This window comes from Oryctolagus cuniculus, chromosome 7 (assembly GCF_964237555.1).
Source record: "Oryctolagus cuniculus chromosome 7, mOryCun1.1, whole genome shotgun sequence".
Lineage (NCBI taxonomy): Eukaryota > Metazoa > Chordata > Mammalia > Lagomorpha > Leporidae > Oryctolagus > Oryctolagus cuniculus.
In genome coordinates, this window is record NC_091438.1 from 153,697,015 (window position 1) to 153,720,293 (window position 23,279).

Here is a 23,279-nt window from a genome sequence, read left to right on the forward strand (position 1 = left end):
ACCTTTGAGCCCGTAGCCCTGTCCATCCTGTTGGCCAGAGTCTCTTACCTGTATCTGTTTGGCAAACCAGGTTTTTTTCTGCTGGGGGATCTGCTTGGAGCAGGCTACAGCCGGAGGGACCTGGGAGGACTCAGCTGCTGGTCCCTGGTTGTCAGAGCCTGGGGGTGCGCAGTCCTGGGGTGGCCCCAGCCAGCAAGGAGGGGCGTGGCCTCTCCTGTGCACTCAGATGTGCTTGTTGTGAACTCCACTGAGGACTCTGCCCTGTGCCTGGTGTTCCCTTCCCTTCTGCACTTGGGAGACACGGTCACTGGGGACTCCTGTGATGTGACCGGGTGACGGGTTGAGGCCCAGGGCTTGCCCGGGCTCATGCCGCGTCTGCTTGCTTGCCATTTCCACAGTAGAGAGAGGAGACTCAGCAGTTTGGCTCAGGCCTCTCCTTGCCTTCTGCCTCTGGTTTCTTTGACCCCCTGGCCTGGTGTGTGCGCCCTTTGGGGCCTGGGCCCAGACATCCTGCCACAGGTGCTTGCCCATGGACTGGACATCAGTCCTTCTCCAGTTCCAGTGATCGGGTGCTGCGTACCAAGGTTCTCCTCTGCATTTCTTCAGAGGTCACAGGGGAGCGTGGTTTTTCCTTCGAGAAAGAAACATTGGTGAGGTTGTCATGGTAACCTGGGGGGCGGGAATGCCCTTCGTTCAAGCAGGCGCCGGAGCCTGAGTGGAGGATCGGAAACGATTGAGAATACTTACAGCTTATCAGCTCACAGCACGGGTGGCTCTAAACCGCAGCCTGTGTGTCTTAGGACGGCTTATGGGGTCCAGTCTGTATGACTTGGGACCACACTTGCAGCGGCCGGTTGGTCCCGTATGTTTATAAGAGACAGAACGTGGAGATTAGGACATCTTCCCTCCGCCCAAGAGATGGACAGGGTAACCAGGTAACTGCAGCAGCTGTTTTTCTTTTTTTAAGGATTTATTTGAAAGGCAGAGTTACACAGAGAGGAGAGGCAGAGAGAGAGTGAGAGAGGTCTTCATCTGCTGGTTCACTCCCCAGTTGGCTGCAATGGCTGGAGCTGTGCCGATCCGAAGGCAGGAGCCAGGAGCTTCTTCCAGGTCTCCCACGTGGGTGCAGGGGCCCAAAGGCTCGGGCCATCTTCTACTGCTTTCCCAGGCCACAGCAGAGAGCTGGATCGGAAGAGGGGCAGCTGGGACTTGAACCAGTGCTCATATGGGATGCCGGCACTGCAAGTGGTGGCTTTAACCGCTATGCCACAATGGCGGCCCCACAAGCAGCTGCTTTTCACGGTTGCGTCGGGGGTCTCGCTTTCCTTTGTCTCTGGTCGTGGCCTATTTCCTCTTCAAGGTGTCCTGTGTCAGTCGCAGCCTCTGCACAGGTGCCCTGTGCTGCTGCAGTGGCGTGGCTCTGGAGCAGGTGTCTCAGTGGACAGGGAGGGCCAGCCGCCTGCTCGCCCTACCTCTTGCCTCTGGGCCGGCCTCCGGAGGAGTAGCCCAGATTAGGGCTGGGGGAGTGGAGAAGCGCTGCTCTGGGGTGTCGTGGGGGTGGGGAGGGAGGGACGGCCGCTCTGCACTGAGCTCAGGCTGGCTCACGGCCGTGTGGGCCCAGGGCCAGAGCCACATTCGCTTTACTTGCTGGTGACCTCCCCAAGCTGAGGAAGTACATATCCAGACATCACGGGGTAGGTAGGCTCCAGAGCGGACCTGTGCCAGCAGAGGGGGCGTGGCTCTCACTGGGGCTCATCACGGCCAGACGGCCATACATGGTCACTGCAGCCCGTGTGTCTCAGCCCAGGAGGCTGATGCAATGGCGGCAGCCGTCGCCAGGAAGGGGCTGCAGAGGCCTGGGGTGGAGAGCCCCGGTGGGTTCCTCACCTGCCCAGCTGTAGCCAGGGCTGGCTCGGGCAGACCCAGCCTGGGTCCTGGGACAGCTGGCAGAGGGCTCCACCACTGCAGATCAGACGGTCCTGTTGCGCCCGTGCGGTGTGGTCTCAGGCAGTGGGTGCTGGATTTTACTTGGAAACATTCTGAAATTGGCCTTCGGGAGAAGAGGGCTTGCTTTGTTTTCCCTAGAAAATTGCTGATCTTGAGACTGCGGCCATGGTGGAGCGGGCGGGCGGGCAGCTCTCAGATTCCTACTTAGTCACGGTTCCTACAGCTCTGCTGCTCCGGCACCCGGCCAGGGAGTTTTTCTGAGCGTGTTCACTGGAGATGGTTGTGAGCCGTGGGATTTCCAGCATGAAGCGAGGCCCTTGGCAGAGACCCTATGGCTGGGCAGCTGCTCTTGGGGTCAGGGTCAGATCAGTGTTCTGGAGACGGGACTCCTCAGTTAGAGAGAAAGCGCTCTGCAGGGACTTGGCCCAGAGCCTGCAGGGGCGGGGAGAGGGGCTGTGTGATCAAACACCAGCCTGTCGCCTTCCCAGACAGCTCCCCTGCCCGTGCCGGAGTGAGAGATCAGAGCAAAAGAAAGGTTTTCTTCAGGCCAAATGGAGCCACGTGTTGGGACTGCTGGCCGAGACGTCACTTGGGACGTTTGCGTCCCCTGTCCCTGCTCCACTGCAGATCCGCTTTCCTCCTGACGCACACCTGGAGGCAGCAGGTGATGGATGGCTTCAGTGGAGTTCTGGGACTAGCCCAGCCCTGGCTGTTGGGGGCAGTTGTCACTTCTGCTGTTCAAATATAAAACTTCCTAAAATGTCACACTTCTTTAAAAAAAAGCCAAATGTGTCCAACTGAAACATCTGTCCTTTATTCTGAGATTTTTTTATATATGCATTCTTTTTTTTAAAAAAGAATTATTTTATTTATTTGAAAGAGTTACAGAGAGAGGTAGAGACAGAGTCTTCCATCCACTGGTTCACTCAGCAGATGACTGCAATGGCCAGAGCTGCGCCAATCCAAAGCCAGGAGCCAGGAGCTTCCTCCAGGTCTCCCACGTGGGTGCAGGGACCCAAGCACCTGGGCCATCTTCTGCTGCTTTCCCAGGCCATTGCAGAGAGCTGGATCAGAAGAGGAGCAGCCAGGACTTGAACTGGCGCCCATATGGGATGCCGGCGCTTCAACCTGCTGTGCCACAGCGCCGGCCCCAATATAAATGCATTCTTTTTTTTTTTTTTTTTTGACAGGCAGAGTGGACAGTGAGAGAGAGAGAGACAGAGAGAAAGGTCTTCCTTTGCTGTTGGTTCACCCTCCAATGGCCGCTGCGGCCGGCGCGCTGCGGCCGGCGCACCGCGCTGATCCGATGGCAGGAGCCAGGAGCCAGGTGCTTTTCCTGGTCTCCCATGGGGTTCAGGGCCCAAGCACCTGGGCCATCCTCCACTGCACTCCCTGGCCACAGCAGAGGGCTGGCCTGGAAGAGGGGCAACCGGGACAGAATCCGGCGCCCCGACCAGGACTAGAACCCGGTGTGCCAGCGCCGCTAGGCAGAGGATTAGCCTAGTGAGCCGCGGTGCCGGGCCTTTAAATGCATTCTTTTTACAAAAAAGCATGGAACTGGGGCTGGCGCTGTAGCACAGTGGATCAAAGTGCCAGCATCCCATATGGGCGCTGGTTCTAGTCCCGGCTGCTCCACTTCCGATCCAGCTCTCTGCTGTGGCCTGGGAAAGCAGTAGAAGATGGCCCAAGTCCTTGGGCCCCTGCACCCACATGGGAGACCCGGAAGAAGCTCTTGGCTCCTGACTTTGGATCGGCTCAGCTCTGGCCGTTTCAGAAAACTGGGGAGTGAACCATCGGATGGAAGACCTCTCTCTGTCTCTACCTCTCGCTGTACCTCTGTCTTTCAAATAAATAAAAATAAATCTTAAAAAAAAAAAAATTGAACTGACCATGTCTTTTCCCTGTGTGAAATGCTGATAGTAGCTTGTGTTTTGTGTTTGCTTTCTTGATTTTTGAATGCTGTTCCTGGTCAGAGAGGAGGCTGCCTGGTGCTGGTCCCTTGGTGCACTTGGGGCTGGCTAGTGAGCTGACAGTTGGAGCCCTGGGTCGGTCTTGGCTTGCAGTGGGACTCTGGAATTACCTGCCCTATTGTGGCAGGAATGTTGCTCCCTGTTGCATGTCTCCCTGTCTCCTGTCGGGCTGGGCTACCCTGTGCCCTCTCTCTGGGCTGACCCCAGGGTCCTGTGCTCTCTGCAGCCATGGATTTCCCCCAGCACAGCCAGCACGTCTTGGCACAGCTGAATCAGCAGCGGCAGCTGGGCCTTCTGTGTGACTGCACCTTTGTGGTGGACGGGGTGGACTTTAAGGCGCACAAGGCGGTGCTGGCGGCCTGCAGCGAGTACTTCAAGATGCTCTTCGTGGACCAGAAGGATGTGGTGCACCTGGACATCAGTAACGCGGCAGGTACCCCGGCGGGGCCAGGGCCCGGCTTGTTGAGGGCCAGATGCTGCGCTGGCCCCGTGCCACACAAGCGCCTGCAGGCCTCAGCCCTGAGCGTGTAGGTGCCAAGTTCCTACCACCTTTTGGGGTCTGTTTTACTGGAACTGGGGTGGTCAGGGGAGAACGGGCAGGATGAGCTCTAGGCTGAGGTGCATGTAGGACAGGCCTCATCACGGGGGAGGGGAGCAAGCTGGCTCTACCCCCGGCCCCTTTCCAGGCCCCTACCCCTGTGCCAGCCACCAGTGTAGGAGTGGGGGTGGGGACGTTCAGGGTGTGGGCTAGGGGTAGTGTCGGGAAGGCCCTGGGGCTCAGGGCCTGGTCCTGGACTCCCATCCTAGAACGGTGTGAAGACAGGTCGGGGCGAGGTGTTCTGCCCTTTACAAATGCAGAAGCTGAGATTTAGTCAGGTGGCCTGAAGGTCGGACAGAGCTCTGGTAAGGCCAGCGCCGGCCTGCCTCAGAGAGCAGTGCTGTGTGGGCATTCACGCCGCTGTACATGCGCACCCCTGGGCCTCTGGGGGCACTCGTACTGCCTCCTGAGGCGGTGCCAGGCTGAGCGCCCCGGGCGCCGGGAAGGGGAGACGGGGACTCGCCGCTCAGCTTTTCGTGAACCCGTGGCTTCTGCCACTGACTGGAGTGGCTTCGAGGCGGCCCGGTGATGGCTGTCCTGTCCTTGGCAGGCCTGGGGCAGGTGCTGGAGTTCATGTACACGGCCAAGCTGAACCTTAGCGCTGAGAACGTGGATGATGTGCTGGCCGTGGCCAGCTTCCTCCAGATGCAGGACATCATCACGGCCTGCCATGCTCTCAAGTCGCTCGCTGAGCCAGCTGCCAGCCCTGGGGACCGCATGGAGGCCCCAGCCGTGGAAGGTAAGATGACTGGCGGGCTCTTCCTAACAGGTGACTGGAGAACCTGGCCTTGATGGGGAATCCGCCGCCTCACCGCTGGGCCCCCTCTTCTGGCCCTGTCTTTGTTGTGGGGTGCCGGCGGGGTCAGCGGAGAGTGAGAGGCCCCTTCCCACCTCCCACCGGCCGAGGCGGGGCGCTGTGCCTGGTTCGGTGCATGCGGACAGGGTTTGCTCCCGAGTCCTTCAACAGCTCCCGTCCCAGGCCACCCCCTGCGCTCTCTGCACCCCCCCACCGTGGGCAGATTCCAGACCGCATTCCTCTCCCGCCACGCGTGCTGCTGCCTCCTGAGTAGCATCCCTGCTGCTCAGCTGGAGTCTGCGGGCCCCAGGGACGCCGTGACCATCCCTGTGGTAGTCCCAGGCCCCGCCTGGCGTGGAATAGGTGCCCTGAGAGGAATTTACTGAATGACAAACCAGTACCCCCCAGGGAAGATCCTGGAAAGCTAGCAAGTTCTGGGTTACCTCACCCCTCCAAGTAATGGGCACTTGATGGGAAATGGCAGGTCTGTCCTGTTCCACCTCCAGGAGGGGAAAAGAGAGCCAAAGAGGAGAAGGCTGCCGCCGCCATGCTGAGCAGGCTGGACCAGGCCGGAAGCAGTCCACCCACGGGCCCAGGCAGGGAGCCCAAGGAGGAGCGAGGAGGCCAGGCCGAGAGCGCAGCCAGTGGTGAGTCGTGACACCGTGGACGGGGAGGTGGTGGCAGGAGTCACAAGGCCTGTCCCGCCACCTGCCACCAGCCAGGGCTGTCGTGTAGTAAGGGGCTGCTTCCCGAAGGGCCTGTGGCAGGGAGGTGGGTGGCGTGGGCCCTGAACCGTGAGACCCATGGTCATTCCAGCCACAGCAGACCTGAGCAGCCTGAGCTCGGATGTGCTGGGACCTCCTCTTCTGGGCTGCAGCCCCTCTAGAGGCCTGGCTCAGGGGCGTGATCTGGGCCCTGGACGGAGGGTCCCAATCCAGCCTCTGACACCCCGCTAGGTGCAGAGCAGACGGAGAAGGCTGATGCCCCCCGGGAGCCCCCGCCTGTGGAGCTCAAGCCAGACCCCACGAGTGGCATGGCTGCTGCAGAAGCTGAGGCTGCCTTGTCAGAAAGCTCCGAGCAAGGTACTCACTGGCCCTCAGCCCCGGCTCCGCTACGGCTCTCGCTCCGGGGCCTGCCCGATTACTAGGAGCCGCTGTCCGTGCAGCCTTTGGACAGACCCCATCTTGTCTTGTTCTTGAATCAGAAGATCCGCATCTTGATCGCATGCCCTGGCCACGTTTCTCCCAGCTCAGGCACCACGCAGGGTGCACCTTGCTGCCCCCAGCACACCCCCAGGGCCTGCCCACGCCAGGTGCCGCAGTGCCCGCCCTTCTCTCCGCAGAGATGGAGGTAGAGCCAGCGAGGAAGGGGGAAGAGCGAGAGGACGAGGGCGCAGGCCCTGCAGCCGTCAAGGAAGAGGGGCCCCCACTGGAGAACGGGGAGGCCCCCGAGGACGAGTCGGCTGGCACAGACTCCGGGCAGGAGCTCAGCGTGGAGGCCCGAGGCCTGCGCTCGGGCTCCTACGGCGACCGCACTGAGTCCAAGGCCTACGGCTCGGTCATCCACAAGTGTGAGGTGCGGGGCCGCGGGCTGCGCCAGCCCTCCCCTGCCTGCCCCGTGCCTGCCCACGGCGCGCTCACGCCCTCCCCCTGTGCCCGCAGGACTGCGGGAAGGAGTTCACGCACACGGGCAACTTCAAGCGGCACATCCGCATCCACACGGGCGAGAAGCCCTTCTCGTGCCGGGAGTGCAGCAAGGCCTTCTCGGACCCCGCCGCCTGCAAGGCCCACGAGAAGACGCACAGGTACCCGCCCCACCGGGCCTCCTCGCCCTGCAGGCCCCAGCCTCGGGGCCCCGGCGAGCCCTCCTCTCCCTGTCGCCCTCTGACCCCCAGCCCGCTGAAGCCCTACGGCTGCGACGAGTGCGGCAAGAGCTACCGGCTCATCAGCCTGCTCAACCTGCACAAGAAGCGGCACTCGGGCGAGGCGCGCTACCGCTGCGAGGACTGCGGCAAGCTCTTCACCACGTCCGGCAACCTCAAGCGGCACCAGCTGGTGCACAGCGGCGAGAAGCCGTACCAGTGCGACTACTGCGGCCGCTCCTTCTCCGACCCCACGTCCAAGATGCGCCACCTGGAGACGCACGACACGGACAAGGAGCACAAGTGCCCGCACTGCGACAAGAAGTTCAACCAGGTGTGCGGCCGTGCGCGGGCCGGAAGTGGCGACCTGTGGAGGCGTGCCGGGGTGGGGCAGGGCTGAGGCAGGGTAGGGTTTGGGCGAGAAAGAACTGGGGCTGGGGTGGGGTTCCCGGGGCGGGGGGGGAACCCGAGCCTGTCTCTGGAGCGGCCCTGCTGACGCCTCGCTGGGCGCAGGTCGGGAACCTGAAGGCCCACCTCAAGATCCACATCGCCGACGGGCCCCTCAAGTGCCGGGAGTGCGGCAAGCAGTTCACCACCTCAGGTAGGCGCCCGGCCGCCCCGCCGCCCCGCCCTGCTCCTGGCCAGCCGGGCGCCCCACCCAGGCCGGCCCTCGCTCTCGCCCAGGGAACCTCAAGCGGCACCTGCGCATCCACAGCGGGGAGAAGCCCTACGTGTGCATCCACTGCCAGCGGCAGTTCGCGGACCCCGGGGCGCTGCAGCGGCACGTGCGGATCCACACTGGTGGGTGAGCAGGCCCCGCGCCGCCGGGGGCTGGGAGGGGGCGCGGGGGAAGCGAGGTGGGCGCCAACACCTTCTCCTGCCCCGTCTGTCCCCAGGCGAGAAGCCATGCCAGTGTGTGATGTGTGGCAAGGCCTTTACCCAGGCCAGCTCCCTCATCGCCCACGTGCGCCAGCACACTGGGGAGAAGCCCTACGTTTGCGAGCGCTGCGGCAAGAGGTCCTGTCTGCCCCGGCTCCTCCCCGCCCCCACGCCCTGGGTGCCGTGGGATCCTAGACGCTCCGCGGAATACAGATGTTGGGAGCTGGGGCCCAGGCCCTCACAGTGGGAGGCCCCGGCCCGGCTCCCCGGCCCTGGGTGCGAGCCCCTCCTGTGCCCTGCAGATTCGTGCAGTCCAGCCAGTTGGCCAATCACATCCGCCACCACGACAACATCCGCCCACACAAGTGCAGCGTGTGCAGCAAGGCCTTCGTGAACGTGGGCGACCTGTCCAAGCACATCATCATCCACACTGGTGAGCACGCGCCCTCCCCAGGCCGTGGTGTCGGCACTGGCTGCGGGTGGCCCCGGGGCCTCTCTGGAAGCCGTCCTCCCAGCCCCACCCCAGAGAACCTTGCCTCCTCCCCAGGAGAGAAGCCTTACCTGTGCGACAAGTGCGGGCGTGGCTTCAACCGGGTGGACAACCTGCGCTCCCACGTGAAGACTGTGCACCAGGGCAAAGCCGGCATCAAAATTCTGGAGCCAGAGGAGGGTGGGGAGGTCAGCGTGGTCACTGTGGATGACATGGTCACGCTGGCCACAGAGGCGCTGGCGGCGACAGCTGTCACTCAGCTCACAGGTACGGGCACCTTACCTCTGGGGTGGCAGTGATGGGGCGTGTGCTGTGGCCGCAGCCTCAGGCCCTGCTGACTCCGCCCACCCACAGTGGTCCCAGTGGGGGCTGCGGTGACCGCTGACGAGACGGAGGTGCTGAAAGCCGAGATCAGCAAAGCCGTGAAGCAAGTGCAGGAGGAAGGTGAGGGGGCCGCCAGGGTGTGACTGCTGGGCCCCGGGGCCCCGCCCGCCCTGACCGCAGCCTCCCTCCACAGACCCCAACACCCACATCCTCTACGCCTGCGACTCCTGTGGGGACAAGTTCCTGGACGCCAACAGCTTGGCGCAGCACGTGCGGATCCACACGGCCCAGGCGCTGGTCATGTTCCAGACAGATGCGGACTTCTACCAGCAGTACGGGCCAGGCGGCGCGTGGCCAGCAGGGCCAGTGCTGCAGGCTGGGGAGCTGGTCTTCCGCCCTCGGGACGGGGCAGAAGGCCAGCCGGCGCTGGCAGACACACACCCGACGGCACCCGAGTGCCCACCACCTGCGGAGTGAGCGGACAGCCCCGGCCCTCCTGTTTATTTAAGGATGGATGTGCCCTGGAACTGAGAGGGGTGGCCCCATTCCCTAGAGAGAATAAATCTGATTATTTTCTAACGTTGCCTATAGGTCCCTGTTGGGGGGAGGGGAGGTGGATATCGGGCAGCTCTAGCTGATACCAGGCGGGCCGACCCTCCTGCGTGAGCCGGGACCTGCAGGACTGTCCAGAAGGGAGCTGGCTGCTGCTCCGAGTCAGCCACAGACGGCTCGGCCCCTTCTGAGCCGGCCCGAGCCGTTTCTCCTTCAGGATTCCTTGCCGGGTCCAGCAGGCCAGGCTTGGCTGTCAGGCCCAGGAAGTCAGGAGGGCCCGGTACTTGCCTCACAAGTGGTCCCGGCCCAAGGACGAAGGCCACGCCAGGGCCAACTTTCGCGAGTGTTTACTTGCCCACGGCCAACCAATGGGTTCTGCCAGTAAGCCAGCCAGGAGCCTGGATGTGGTGGTGGACTTGGCAAACGGGCCCAGGGCAGCCCTGCTCAGGGGGCACAACCCATGGCAGCTGGCCTACACCATCCATTTTCTCGAACCCGGAGCCCGGCTGACATTGGATTTGTAGTCCCCGTCCGTACCTCTCATTCTGATTCCAAAGCTGCAGGGAAGCCTGGCCCCCAGGGTAGGGGAAGGGAGGGCGCGAGAGACCACAAACCAGCACTGGGGAGGAGGGGGTGAATCTGCATAAAATCATGAAGTGCCCGCCCGCCCGCCCGCCCGCCCACCTCCTGACAACCCAAGGGTTACTGACACCACAACACGAACAGAGCTCAGCATCTTCGACAAGAGTTTCCTTGGGAAGGATTAGGTGGCAGAAAAGGAAACTGGCTCCCTGCAGACCTGGGGGGGGGCGGGGGCTGTGGTTCCTGGGAGCCGAGGACCATGGGCCTCCCCAACAAGTGACAATCACGTTCACGCTGACGTGTTTTGTATTTTTTAATAAAGTTTGTAATCCAATGGACACACGAAACAAAACTGCGCTGAGAAAAACAGTTTCATAAATTAATAAGTGTTAGGAAGTCGGAGGAGAGGTCAAGGTCGTTGGAAGAGGGGGACTCGCCAGTCTTTGTACAGGTGCTGTGACACTGCCGCATCGCAGAGCAGGGCCCGTGCCGTAACGAAGCGCACTTATACAAATGAGTGACAATACAAAGTCTGAGTATGAAAATAAGATCTTCTCTGAAAACACGTTTTTGGCACAGATTAAAAAAAATGTATGTCAGGGAATTTGATTTTAAGTCAGTATTATATATATTTATATATATATATTATATTTCTATATACACACATCCCAAGTTCTGCATATCCCACCAAGAAAGAAAACGCTTCTGTTCGCTCTCCGACTATAAACTGCATCCCGGTGAGTCAGAGACGGCGGCAGCGGGAGTCAGGAGGGTGACATCCAGATGAGCAAGGGAGACAGTGGCAGGGGGACAAAAAAACCAATGAAATGTTCCTTGACCCCAAGGTCTCAGCGGAAGGGTGAGGTCCTGCGGAGGCGCCCGCATGTGCTCACAACACCCCCAGAGTCACAGCCTGTCTTCACTGTGCAAAAGTCCAAGTCACTAATTTAGTGCAAAGGCAGTTCTGTTTTCTTGTTTCTTAAAAACAAAACAAAACAAAATTTAATTCCACTGCCCTGTTCCTTTTCTCCACAAAGAGGAGAGAGAAACCCAGCCCCGAGGTGTCTGCCAGTCCGGCGGGGGGTGGTCGGGGGTCGGTGCCTGGGCCAGAGCGTCCGGTAAACGTACACAGTAGCAGCACCACTGCCCAGAGGCCTGTCCGAGGGGCGCGGGAGCAGCAGGCTGGCACCTGGCAGTGGAGCCCGTCCCCTCTGCCTGGCCGCGCCGTCCGCTGTCCGCTGCGGAGCCCGAGAGCGTGCGTACCGGAGGCGGTGACCGTCCACGGCTCACACGGAGGCAATGACAATCATGAGGTGGGGGGAGATGTTGGAGATGCTGGCGAGCAGGTCGGGGGCCAGCCGGGACAGGTGACTCTCGGAGAACTCGCAGGGCGGGAAGATCTGCAGCACGTAGGCAGGCTGGGGGCGGGGTTGAGAGAAAGGTAGGGACCTCCGTCTTCACACCCCCCCCCGCCCCCCGCCCCGTGTACTGGAAGCAGGCCAGGCCACTTTCCCAACCAGCTGCCCAAGACCATGCCTGTCAGAAAATCATGAATACACCCCCCCCACCCGACCCCCCCCCCTCGAGCCTCTTCTCCACATCAAGCTCAGGAAACCCCTCGGGGCTGCTGCTGGCAACGCCGGCCCCGCACAGCCCAGCGTCTGGGTCCGAGTCCTGGCTCTGCTCCCATGCAGCTCAGGCCAATGCACCCCCAGGGGGTGGAGGGTGGGGCAGCAAGTGATGGCTGCCACCCATGCCAGGTAGGGGGCACCCGGTGGAGTGCTGGGCTCCTGGCTCCAGCCTGGCCCAGTCCCAGCTGTTGTGGGCATTTGGGGAGTGACCCAGGAAATGGAAGGCTGCTGTCTGCCTCCGACAAGAAGCCTGTCCTCACTGCTCCGTCAGCCCTCTCCAGGATGAGCCATGGCAGCCGCTCGCGTGCACGCCTCGTGCCTCTGCTCCAAGCGCCCCTGTGCCTGCCACCTCCTGGACTCCTCTAGTTGGCCCTAGAAGAGCCCCTGCGCAAAGGGAAGATGCTGCACCCACCTGATTGGAGCCAGGGTTGGGAACATTGATGATCCCAGCGGCCTGCTTGGCCTGCAGGTAAGTGATGAAGGCAGCCTTGAGAGACTCGGTCTGACTCACGACATCTTCCTGGTCACGGCCACAGGGCAGAGCCAGCAACAGACAGTAATCGGTCTCCACCTGGGGCAGAGTGGGCCAGCCATCAGTGATCAAGGGCTTCCTAGGCCAAGACGCCCAAGTCCAACCAGGGTATTAAGTCCACAAAGCATCCCTATGAGGTCACTGAGCACCCCCCGCCCAATACCTGCTGCACAGGAAGACTTTCTGGGCCCAGAGGCGTTTTACATCACCAAGTAGACACAGAAATGTTCCTTTCACCGCCCACCATCGCTGACCCACGCCAGTCTGGACAGGCCTTGGGGGGAGGCAGCGACACCTGCACCTCCCCTCACGGTGGGTGGAACAGGTGCTCTCCCAGGGCTGCAAGTCTTACCATCATCCTCCGGGCAACCCCTTCCAGCTGCGAGGCCTCCAGCCGCATCCTCTGGGCTATCCGCAGCGGGGGCCCTCCTTCAGAGAGGGGCAGGGACCGGTGGGCCAGCACGTTGTTGCCAGAGACGAAGTGGAGCTGCACAGCAGCCGTGTCGTTCTTGAGGGCCAACAGGCCCTGCCACACGATGGGGTACTTCTGCTCCCAGGGAGGCAAATGCGTGTGAGCCGGGAGGCTGCAGCGCCGAGCCGCCCCGACACGGCCCCAGGGAGCAGCCCGGGGAACCCAACACAAACCTCAGAACACGGGCAGCCCCACCCCGCACTTACCGTGAGAAGCTGGACCATGTCCACTGGCCTCTGGGAAGTCAAGTGTGGGGAGGAATCTGGTTTGGGGCTTGGCTGGGCTTCCGTGTGCGGCAGGGCCAGTCCTGGAGGGGTGCTGGGGCCGGAGGTCGTGGGGACAAACAGTGGCTGCTTTGGGGCAGCCTGAGCAGGAAGAGGGGCCTGGAGGTCAGGCTTCATGGAGACGGAGACAGGGGACGGGTAGGAAGTCTGGCCTGCGTCCCCTTGTGTCCTCTGCACCTGGGCATGGGGCTCAGGCGGCCTGTTTGCAGGTCCAGCTGGGAGGCGAGGCTGCTCCACTCCTGTCTGGGTGCCCTTTGCCTCCTGGGAGACCTGAGGCATCTTGCTGCCCGATGGCTGGCCAGGCTGGCTGAGCTGCGAGGGCTGGCAAGGCAATGTAGGCTGGGCAGACTGTGGGGAGGGCACGGGTGGGGCAGGCTGCGTGGACTGCAGGGGTTCACTTTCTGGAGGGCCCTAGAGGTAGCAGGAAAGGCAAAGGGGCCACCCTCAGAGTGCTGCCAGCAAGCACCACCCCAGCCCAACAAATGACCGAACGGGCCAGAGGGCAAAGGCCGGATGTGGGGCATCGCCTTGTGTAGCCAGCACACCCATTGCCGCCCTCTCCACACCAGCAGGCGCAGGAGCCGCCGCGCCCATCATTCCCCCAAGGAGCTCCTTCCCACGGCCAGGACTCTGTGGGTGATCTGATCCTCTCACCCCACGATAGGAACCTCGTCATGAAGCCTCCCAAAAGGCCACCAGGTTTTAGGGAGTTCGACCTGCTCACTTGCAACTCGTCCAGCACCCTGGCAGAAAGGCTGGCTCCCCACCACCACCTCTGCTTCCAAGTCCCCGAGCCCGAGTGCACACCCAGCAGGTGGGCACACCGGCCTCCTCACCTGCGCAGGAGCCTTGGTCCGGGAAGTCAGGCCAACCGAGGAAGCGGCAGGGAACTGGGTGTGTGTGAGCTGGGCTGGGGCGTGGTAGGTCCGGATATCGCCGTACCTGTACTCCTGAAACAGCTCCCCACTGGAGTGCACAATCTGCACCCCGTGGGTCACCACCACAGGGGGTGTCAAAGGCAGCCCTTGGAGTTGGTTACTGGGGGTGACAGTGAGTATGCGGGCCTCCCCGTGAGGGGGAGGGGCAGGGGCAGGAACCGGGACGGGGGCGGGGGCGGGGGCAGGGGCGGGGACAGCGGCAGGGACAGGGGCCACTTTGGCATCTGACGTCTTGGCAGCTTCTTTGACTGGCTGCTGTGGGGCCTTGCTGGCTGGCGGCACCTTCACTACCCCGTCTGCGGCACGGGGCTGCTCGCTGACGGCCGTCACGTGCGGATGCACCATGATCCTCACGTCCCGGGGCACGGTGTACGGGTGCAGCCGGTACTCAGACTGCATGACCAGCACCTCCGACTGCACAGGGGCTGTGGCTCGGGCAACAGGGAGGTGATACTGCACTTCTTCCTCAGGGGGGTGCTGGGAGGCCAGGGCAGGCACACTAGCAGTCGCCGGCTGGGGCGTACCCACACGCGGGGGCGCCCTGACCTCCATCTGCTGGGGCTGCAAAGGGGCCCGGGGAGAGTGCAGCGTCTCTGGCCGGATGCTGTAGGTGATGCTGGGCAACGTGGGCGTGTTCATTCTCACCTCACCCTGGGACAGGTGGCCAAGCGACACCGTCTGGGTGATGCTGTGGGGGGGCATGATGACAGACTGCTCCGGGTGTATGCTCGAGATGAACTGCGGCACGGGGATGCCTGCAGCCAGCATGACCGTGGCATTGGTAGACAGCGCGGCGGACGTGGTGCTGCTGGGGTGGCAGGCCCTCGGGAACGGGGACGGGGCAGGCCCGCTGGGTCTCGGAGAGTGCGAGTCTGGCTTTGCGGCTGCCAGGTGCGGGACAGCTCGCTCGGTCGGGGTGCTGGGCCCGGAGCTGACGTGGTTCACTTCCGCAGGCAGTTTGCTGGGCAGAGCAGGAGGGTGGTGCGGCGCGAGCGTGGAGCCCAGGTTAGCTGGCTGAAGGACCTTGGTCTCGATCTTCAGAGTGACTGGGTCTGCAAGCTTCTTATTGGTGGTGACTATGCTCGGGGTGAGGACCAGCTGGTTGTGAACCAGCACCGGGGGTGTGTTTATGCCCTGGGTGAGAACCTTCACTGTGCCTCCCTGAGTCACAGGCGTGGACACGGAGAGGTGGATGGGCTCAGGCTTCTCCAAAGACGGACGGTCAGCCTTCACGGATGAGATCACGGGAGATGCATTGTACGTCTGGGCAGTCAGCACCAGAGTGGAATGGGTGGCCACGTTGGCGTAGCCTGAAGGGGTCTGAGCGCCTTTTGGGGGAGCCTGTGACGGTGCGACAGAGTCGGCTTTGAGCTGCGACTTGGAGACCGACTGCTGAAACTCGATGTCCATTGCACTCGCTGGTGGGATCTGGCTGATCTTGGCGCTGATCCGCTGTGGGCCTTCCGTCTTCTGCCCCGAGTAGCTCAGGAGCACGACCCCTTCTGAAGTGTTCACGCGCAGCCCGGCGCCGGCGCCCGCGTCAGCCGGCCGGTCGTCAATCACCGACATGGACCCAGGGTGGAAGCGACTGTTCTCGTTCGTGCTGGCTCTCTGCTTGCACTTTGCCGGCGGTGCAATCATGGCACCGGCCACGGTCGCTGTGCCAGTGGTGGCGGTCACCCCCCCGGACGCGGCAGTCACCGTCACTGCCCCTGCGGCGGTGTTCACGGCGCCCGTGGCGGCGTTCACCACACCGGCCGAGGCGCTCACGGGGCCCACGGTGGCGCTCACCGGAGCGGCGAGGACGTTCACGGGCCCTGTGAGGACGTTCACGGGCCCCTTCAGGACGTTCACGGGCCCGGCGGGGGTGCTCACCAGACCCTTCAGCGTGGCCACCGAGCCCTTCACGGGGCCTTTCAGCGCGTTCACCGGGACCAGGGACACGTTCACCAGGCCGGTCAGGGCACTCACCAGGCCAGTGAGGGTCTGCGGCGCAGGTTTTGCCAGGGTTATCTTCTGGGAATTCTCCAAATCAATGCTGACGGGCATGCGGCTGATCACAGAAGTGATTTTGGGAGCAATGACTGGAGCCACCTTTTCTTTGTCGGTGGCGATGGGGACCTCCGAGGCTTGTGTGTCAGGGGCGCTTGCTGCTGGAGCTGACGCCTTTTCTTCTAAAGGTGGCCTTTTAGGCTCAACTGCAAGGGGCGGTGCCTCGTGCAGACAAGGGGGGGCACTGACAGGCTCCGCAATGGCTGTGGTGACACTCGTGGAAGTGACGCCTGTGGCAGATACGTACTTGGGGTCCATAAGGATCTTCCTCAGGGTACTGGAGCTGGTGTCCACGTCAGAGGCCTTCGTGTCTGGAGGGAGAGCTGGAGACGGAGTGGACTGAGCCCGTGGCTCCTCCTGCCTTGTGATCCACTCTGTCACCTTAGGCGGGGGGCTCTGGTGTGGGACCCCCCCGGAGGCCACAGGGGGTGGCAGCTTTGCTGCAGTTACTGAAGGAATTGTAGGTGGGGCTATGCTCGAGTCACTGGGTGGAGTCACCGGGTCACTTTCAATGACAGAATGCACCTTGAACCTGGCTTGAGGTTCGTCGTCCACCGGCACTGGCTGGGGAGGAGGGGGAAGGTCTGGGAGAGCCGAGGTCTTGGTCGGAGTTCTCTCTTCAACAACACTGCTTTCTTGAGACACACAATCCACAGACGGGGACCTGCTGGGGTCAGAGGCATGCGACTGCGGAGGAGGAGAGGGGGGCTTCTCACTTTGCTCCTCCTGTGGCGGTTCTGGGGGGGGCACCGCCGTGCCCTCATTCGCAGCGGGACTCTTGTTTGGTGCGTGGTCTGATTCAGAGGCATGAGGCTCTGCAGCAGCCCCTGCCTTCCTGTTGGTATTCCGTCTGCGGCGGGACCGGGTGGTCTTCTGGCGCCCTTTGTCTTTCCGAACCAAGGCAACTTCTGCTTCTTTTGGCCCTTTGACTTCCTGTGCTGGGAGGGAAGTTTCGCTGCTGCCCTCTCTGGCTGCCTTGGTGTCCGCTGGGCCTGCGGAGGGGTCAGGGGCACTGGCTGCTGGCCGACAAGACTCTGTAGCAGCATCTGTCTCCAAGATGCCAGACACAGCCTCATTGGTCTCAGGCTCCATCCCTTCCTCAGGAGGCTGCAGATCTGTCTGAGATTCTGCTGGGTAAGGTGCAGGGGTTGGGAAGTTCTCTGGTTCCCCAGAAATGTCGTTGATGATGGAGCCAATGGCCGCAGCCAGCTCCGTCTCACTGGCTGGGTGTGCGGGCTTGTCCTCGGCGGCGAGGCCCTCTGGCGCACCTGCAGCTGCGGCCTTGTACGCCGCGGAGCTGGTGGTTTCTGTGAGCTTGGCGATGTTCTCCACGGCCCGCTCCAACTCCATCTGCTGAGCTAGCTGCGAGGCTTCCGGGGAGGCAGACCCGTTTTCCGTCTCTGGTTCCCTGCCTGCATCAACTGGATCGTTGTTCAGCTGAGATGACAAACTACCGTCCTTTGGCAAACCCTGGCTTTTCTCAGGGGAGACCCTCACCAGCCCAGCCTCCTTCTCTGCGGCCTGCCCCACGGCCACGCTGGGACCAGCTGTGGCATCCGCACTTTTCAGATTTGCAGATCTGTCCACTGCTGACCTCGCATTGCGAGCTCTGCCTCGCTTGGCTTTGGAGTTTTTTTCGGGGGCTGTTTTTCTCTCCACCACCTCGGCCGGGGGTGTCCCAGGGGCGTTCGTGTCTGTGTTCTCTTTTCTATCGCATTTCTCTTCAGTCCCTGTTGCTTCTCTATCTTTCACGGTTACCTGGGGGCTCTCCTCCGGGGTGGCCTCAGGACGCTGTGCGTCAGCTTTTGGTTCGTTTTTCCCCTTTTTCCCTTGGGGTCCTCCCGCAGCTGATTTTTGTGATCGTGGGGACCTCCACCCCTCAGCCGGCTTGAGTGTTTCCGTGGATTCTTTGACCTCATTCTCGTCCTCCTCTTCTGCTCGACGGCGCGTCTTTGGAGGCCTTCCCCTCCGAGGGGTCGTAGGAACTGCCGCCGCTTCCTGAAGTTCTCGCTCCAGCCGCTTTCTGGTTACCCTCGGCTGTTCTGCGGGCTCTTTGGCTGGAGAGCGGCTTTCCTGGTCACCCATGGTGGCGTACACGCTCCTCACGTTCCGGCGCCTGGTGCGGCTGAGCGGCAAACTTGGTTCAGGGTGTTCAGGGTCCCCAGCAGAGTTTTTTGAAGCGGTCCTTGTAATCTTCTCTGCCTCCATCTTTAACTCCAGGAGCTTCTGGGCTTCTCCGCGGGGAGAGCTGGACCGCTTTAACTTCTCCCGGTCTATCCTCTCACTCTTCCTCGTGACAGGCTTCTCTACGGCACTTGCCGCAGCTGCCTGAGCTGGGGTCTTGGAACGCTTACTTTTATTTGGCTTTTTATCTTTTACAGCAACTGGGGGATCCACCTCTAAGTCTTCAGAAGCCGGAGGCCGGGTCTCAGGGACGACCTCAGCTCTCTGATTTGCACTGGGCTCCGCAGGAGTGGGTGAGGCTGGCTTCTCTGCCTTCGGCTCTTCAGCCTCCTCGGGCTTCTGCGTCGGCTTTGGAAGCGGCTGAGCACCGGCGGGCTCTGGACTCGCACTGCTCTCCACCTGCGAATACGAGGCTCCGGGAGTCGGAGGCCTGGCGTCCGGAGACGGCAGCGGCTCAACAGCGGGACCTTCTTCGGTGACAGGAGGCACGGCAGCACCTTTACTGCTGTCTTCTCCCGGGGGCAGGTCCGCTTGTTCAGGCTGCTCCACAGGGACAAGGGCCTGCTCAGGCACAGGCTTTGCTGCATCTGAGACGGAAGCAGGCGCCCCCGCCTCCTCCTCAGTCCCCAGAGGCTCCTCCAGCATCTTCTCCCCAGTCCTCTCGGGTGCCGAGGGGGCCGGGTCTGCAGGCACAGCTTGGCCACCGGGAGGCCCACCGGAAGCCGCCGGCTTCAGCTCTGACTCTCTACTCTCAGAGGCACACTCTGGGGTCTTGGGATGATTCTCCGCTTCTTCGTGTTTCTCCACCTCTTTCGGTTTTTGGTCTTTTTCCTTTTCTTTCTGTTGCATCCGTGTGAGCTCCATGAATCTGCTATGGAACAAGACCACCGGCTCTTGGATCAAGTCCGCTGCGCTGTGCGCGCCGTCCGACGCCTGCCCCCCACGCAGCCTCCCGGCCCCGGAGTCGGGCCCTTCGTCCCTTCTCTCTAGATGCTGCAGTCGCTTGGAATCTTGTTCAAAGATCGAGCTGTGCAAAAAACGGGAAGCGAACAGCTCCTGCCTTTCCTGCTCTTCCTCTTTATGGTCGTCTTTTTTATCGTCCATTTTCCCTTCTGAATCAGTCCTGATTTTCTTCTTTTTCATGTACCAGGATGGAATAGGTCTTGGAGCAGAGTCGACTTTTTCTTTATCTTTGTTGTTTCGAAAATTAGCAAACCGAGAGTCCCAATCAAGAAAAGACCAATTTTCTTCTCGAGATGAGGAGAGGGACTTAGCTCTTTCAAGCAAAGCTTTAGTGTCCGGCGTAATTGTCTTATCCAATGCGAAAGAGTAAAACCTGTTCCTTTCCAGAGAACTAGACAGTCTTTCATCTCGGTCACGCAGTTTATCTTCTCTGTCCCTCAATAAAAAAGACAGCCGAGAACTTTCGTACAACACGGAGGCTCGGGGTGAGTGGGACTTGCGTTCACTGTCCTCATCGGAATCGGAAGGCACCTCCCCCGGTTCCAAATCACGGACAGACCTCTTACGAAGACTGTCTCTCTTGATGACGCTGTTTGGGAAGCTCACATCAAATCTGCTGGCATCCTGCTTCATCTGAGAGTCCCAACGACTCAGATCGTCTTCAGAATTCAAGACAGAGAGTTTTATTTTGGCCATGTCTGCCATCTGTTCTCTCCTGCTGGAATCATAAGGATTGAATTTTAAGGACTCTTCTCTAACAGTTAAATTAGAATACGGGAGACCTTTCTCATCGACTTTAGGAGACCCCTTTATCGGCATTAGCCTTGGGGAGCCCAGGGGATCATCGTCTTCATGGAAGGAACCGTGGCGGATACTGGGAGAACAACCAGTCCTTTCAGAATCTTCACTGATTTGGCGTGAACTTCGGTAATTCCTCTCTCTCTTGGTGAAGATATCAAAATCAACATGGTCCATCCTTTTCTTTTTGCTGGGAGGGGAGTCGTCAGTGACGTCCTGAGGAGGTTTGCCTACCTCGTGAACAAGGCTCCGGCGCTCGTATTCATCCACGTCCTTCTTGGGGCTGCCGGACTTCTCAGACTTGGCCGTTTCCATCTCCAGCTGCTGTTTCCTACGACTCTGCTCCATTTGCTTTCGGTAACTCTGTGTGTGATCAATGTCAATGCCAATTTTTTCTTCTGAATTTACTGAATGTGGTTTCTCTTGGCCTGATTTACGTTCAGGTGTTTCATCACGAAGACTGCAATAGTTTTTCCTAACATCCTCTCTCTCTGGTCCTTGATCATCTAATAGCTGCAGCTGTTTGGGCTGTGGTTTTGAGGGAATGGACTTTTTAGACGGCACTTCTTGATTTTCCACAGATTCACCTACTGGTTCAACCAATCTTGACTGCAGCTCTGAGCTGGGCCTTGAGCCAGACCCAACAGAAATGCTGGGGAGCTCCTGACAATCTTTGGGACTGGGCACAGCATTAAGTCTGTCCAGCTTGACTTTTTTAGATTCTCTTTTAGGAATGTCTTTCCTCACGGGCTTTCTTTCAGACTCGCCTTCTCTCAGCGGATTGACTTCTCTGGATGATGTGTCAGCCTGCTTTTTTAAAAGCACCCGAGCATCCTCCATGTCTGGGCTGCTCTTCTTGACTTCTGATTTCTGCCTATCCACTTTCAAACCGGAATCTGCAAACCGCCTCCTCCTTGCTTCCAGCTTCTCCAAGTCCACGGCGTTCACCCCGTCGGCTGTCTGCTCGGGCTTTAGGTGCTTCCTGGGTTTCACCCTGCTTTCTTTGTCTACCATGTCAACATGGCTGGAAAGCCCCTTTTCCTTTGGTACTTTCATCCTGACGGATTCCAGTTTGGACAAGTCAGATTTTGCAGGCTCAGTCTGAGAGGCCGGAAGTTTCTGATCCAGAGCAGACTTGCTGGTGTCATTATCGAGCTTGGCTTTCAGCTTTTCCAAAGGATTGTGCTCAATAACTTTTCCCTCTTTTTCTTTCACTCGAGTCAAAACCACATACGGCATGAGTTCCAGACGGTTTCTTGCTACTCCTTCTTTGTCGGCTTTCTCTCTGCTCAGTTTATTGGAGCTCCTTGGTTTTTCAGGGCTCTGTTCCCTCTCATTTTCTTGGTCTGTTTCTGAAGACTGAGAACTGGGGGAATGAACTTTTCCTTTCCGTTTCTGCTTGTCAGTTTTTTCCTTTTCCACTTTTTCCTTCCGTATTAAGCGTCTTTCTCTCTCTACTCTTTCAGGATCAAAAGTTCGTTCTTTGTCTGTCTTCTCATTTTTTGTATAGCGTTCCAAACGAGCTTTGTCGAGTTTCTCGTACCGTGGAGGGGATAGTGAGCTACAGCTTCCACTGCGGTCTGAGGCCCGGCTGTACAGCCTTCTCTCGGAATCACCTGGCAACCTCTCTGACTGCGAGGGAGAGGCTCCCGGACTCTGTGTCCGCCGCAAGTGGACTGGACTCTGACTTCGTTCTGTGGGCCTCCTCTCGTGGTCTCGGTCACGGTCGGACTCAAATCTCTCTCGTTCTCTCTCTCGTTCCCTTTGCCTGTAACTGTACTCCCGAATATCTTGTTCATAAGGATCACTCCTGTAATCCCTGTATTCTCGAGGATCATCATAATAGCGTGATTCATAGTAGTCTCCTTGGTACGTTTCCCACTCTGAATAAAATTCTCTTCCTCGAGCTGGGTAGTCCCGTCTGGAGTCCTCCGGATATGTGCCTGGAGTGCGAACATTTTCATAATAGGTACGATCTTGGCTATAGTCATAAGATCCCCTGCGTTCCTCCCTGCAAAAAATTAAAGAACTACATCAGTCTTTCGTTTCCTTATCATTTAACCATTAAATCATATTCATGGGATCAGAGAGCCCTGTCTCTAAAATCCTTGACATTAATTGTTAAATGAATCAACTGTAGTGGCTGTCCAGTAGAACAGCTACTGGCCAGCTATACGTGTAGCTACTGGCTGAGCACTTGAAATATGGCTAGTCTGAACTGAAATATAAATATAAAATACACACCAAATTTCAGAGCCTTTAGTTAAAAAAGGAAGCACTTGGGGCTGGCGCTGTGGCACAGTGGGTTAACGCCCTGACCTGAAGTGCCGGCATCCCACATGGGCGCCGGTTCTAGTCCCGGCTGCTCCACTTCCGATCCAGCTCTCTGCTATGGCCTGGGAAAGCAGTGGAAGATGGCCCAAGTCCTTGGGCCTCTGTACCCGCATGGGAGACCAGGAAGAAGCTCCTGGCTCCTGGCTTCGGATTAGCACAGTTCCGGCTGTTGTGGCCATCTGGGGAGTGAACCATCGGATGGAAGACCTCTCTCTCTCTCTGTGTAACTCTGACTCTCAAGTAAAAAATAAATAAATCTTAAAAAAAAAAAAAAAAAAGAAAAGAAAAGAAAGGAAGCACTTGAACAATGCATTTAAATTAGTTATCTGTTGAAACAATATTTGATATCTTGAGTTAGGTAAAATCAATTCTACCTAGTCTTTTTACATTTTAATGTGGCTACTAGAAAATTTCGAATCAAATAACCTGTGTTGTTTCTTTTTCTTCTGCTCTTTTGGCAATTAAGGTGCAGTGACATGACAGACAACAGTTATTAAATGGTATCACAGCCCATAGTCCTCGTTCTTTGAGAATTATTTCCCACCAAAAGATATTCTTACTACAACTTGGGAAATAAATGTACCATTAGGAACAATAGGTAAAATGACTCATTATAGGTAAAATAACTCATTAAAGTCTTACCACCCATGTTATCTGTATGAGACTGATAATGCCTCTCTCTGAATTCACAATCACACAATAATAATTTGGGGAGCTGAACTCTGAGCTCACAAGCCCAGAAGAGGCAGACCCCATCTGTAAGAACTTCCCCTGGTAGCATCTCAGGTGCATTCTTCCTGAGCAGATGCCAGCACTCGGCCCAAACTGTCAGCCAGTAAGTCAGGGGTGGCTGCAAACCGTGAAAGAATTCCTCCAGCCTAACGGGGTTTCTGCAGGCTTTCTCCCACAGCACCCTGTTCAGTGCACAATACAAGTATGTTACATAAAGTGAATACCCCTGTATCAGAGGTCAATCAATTCCTCTACTTGCTCTCATTCTCAGAATCTATTCTCAGTACGGCCTTTAGTGGCTCACTGAAACACCACAAAATTAGGACTTAAGCACTCTAAAGGCACAAGCTCCGGGGCCAG

General features: G+C 59.2%; 2 protein-coding genes across 6 annotated transcripts in view; one reads left to right on the forward strand and one right to left on the reverse strand.

Moving 5' to 3' along the window:
* ZBTB17 (zinc finger and BTB domain containing 17) overlaps positions 1–11,054 on the forward strand; it is a 45,048-nt gene extending 33,994 nt beyond the window's left edge. Inside the window, exons 2-15 of one of the 3 annotated variants that reach the window (XR_007915789.2) lie at positions 4,144–4,350; positions 5,066–5,254; positions 5,818–5,958; positions 6,268–6,393; positions 6,654–6,886; positions 6,973–7,115; positions 7,206–7,506; positions 7,686–7,773; positions 7,857–7,977; positions 8,069–8,189; positions 8,354–8,484; positions 8,599–8,808; positions 8,896–8,985; positions 9,059–11,054. Coding sequence is in view for 2 of the 3 variants with exons in the window: in XM_017338267.3 (XP_017193756.3) it covers positions 4,144–4,350; positions 5,066–5,254; positions 5,818–5,958; positions 6,268–6,393; positions 6,654–6,886; positions 6,973–7,115; positions 7,206–7,506; positions 7,686–7,773; positions 7,857–7,973; positions 8,069–8,189; positions 8,354–8,484; positions 8,599–8,808; positions 8,896–8,985; positions 9,059–9,342 (2,381 nt within the window). In the remaining variant the exon portion in view is untranslated. Of the gene's footprint in view, positions 1–4,143; positions 4,445–5,065; positions 5,255–5,817; positions 5,959–6,267; positions 6,394–6,653; positions 6,887–6,972; positions 7,116–7,205; positions 7,507–7,685; positions 7,774–7,856; positions 7,978–8,068; positions 8,190–8,353; positions 8,485–8,598; positions 8,809–8,895; positions 8,986–9,058 lie in introns of those variants that run through there. The other 2 variants (XM_017338267.3, XM_051836533.2) reach the window with 2 other exon arrangements.
* Positions 10,300–23,279, reverse strand: part of SPEN (spen family transcriptional repressor) — a 95,078-nt gene continuing 82,098 nt past the window's right edge. For all 3 annotated transcript variants that reach the window (XM_051836530.2, XM_051836528.2, XM_051836529.2), the window contains 5 exons: positions 13,755–21,864; positions 12,841–13,329; positions 12,515–12,709; positions 12,043–12,201; positions 10,300–11,417 (listed from right to left, as the gene is read on the reverse strand). In XM_051836530.2, the coding sequence (XP_051692490.2) occupies positions 11,286–11,417; positions 12,043–12,201; positions 12,515–12,709; positions 12,841–13,329; positions 13,755–21,864 (9,085 nt within the window). In that variant the 3' untranslated portion in view covers positions 10,300–11,285. The remainder of the gene's footprint in view (positions 11,418–12,042; positions 12,202–12,514; positions 12,710–12,840; positions 13,330–13,754; positions 21,865–23,279) is intronic.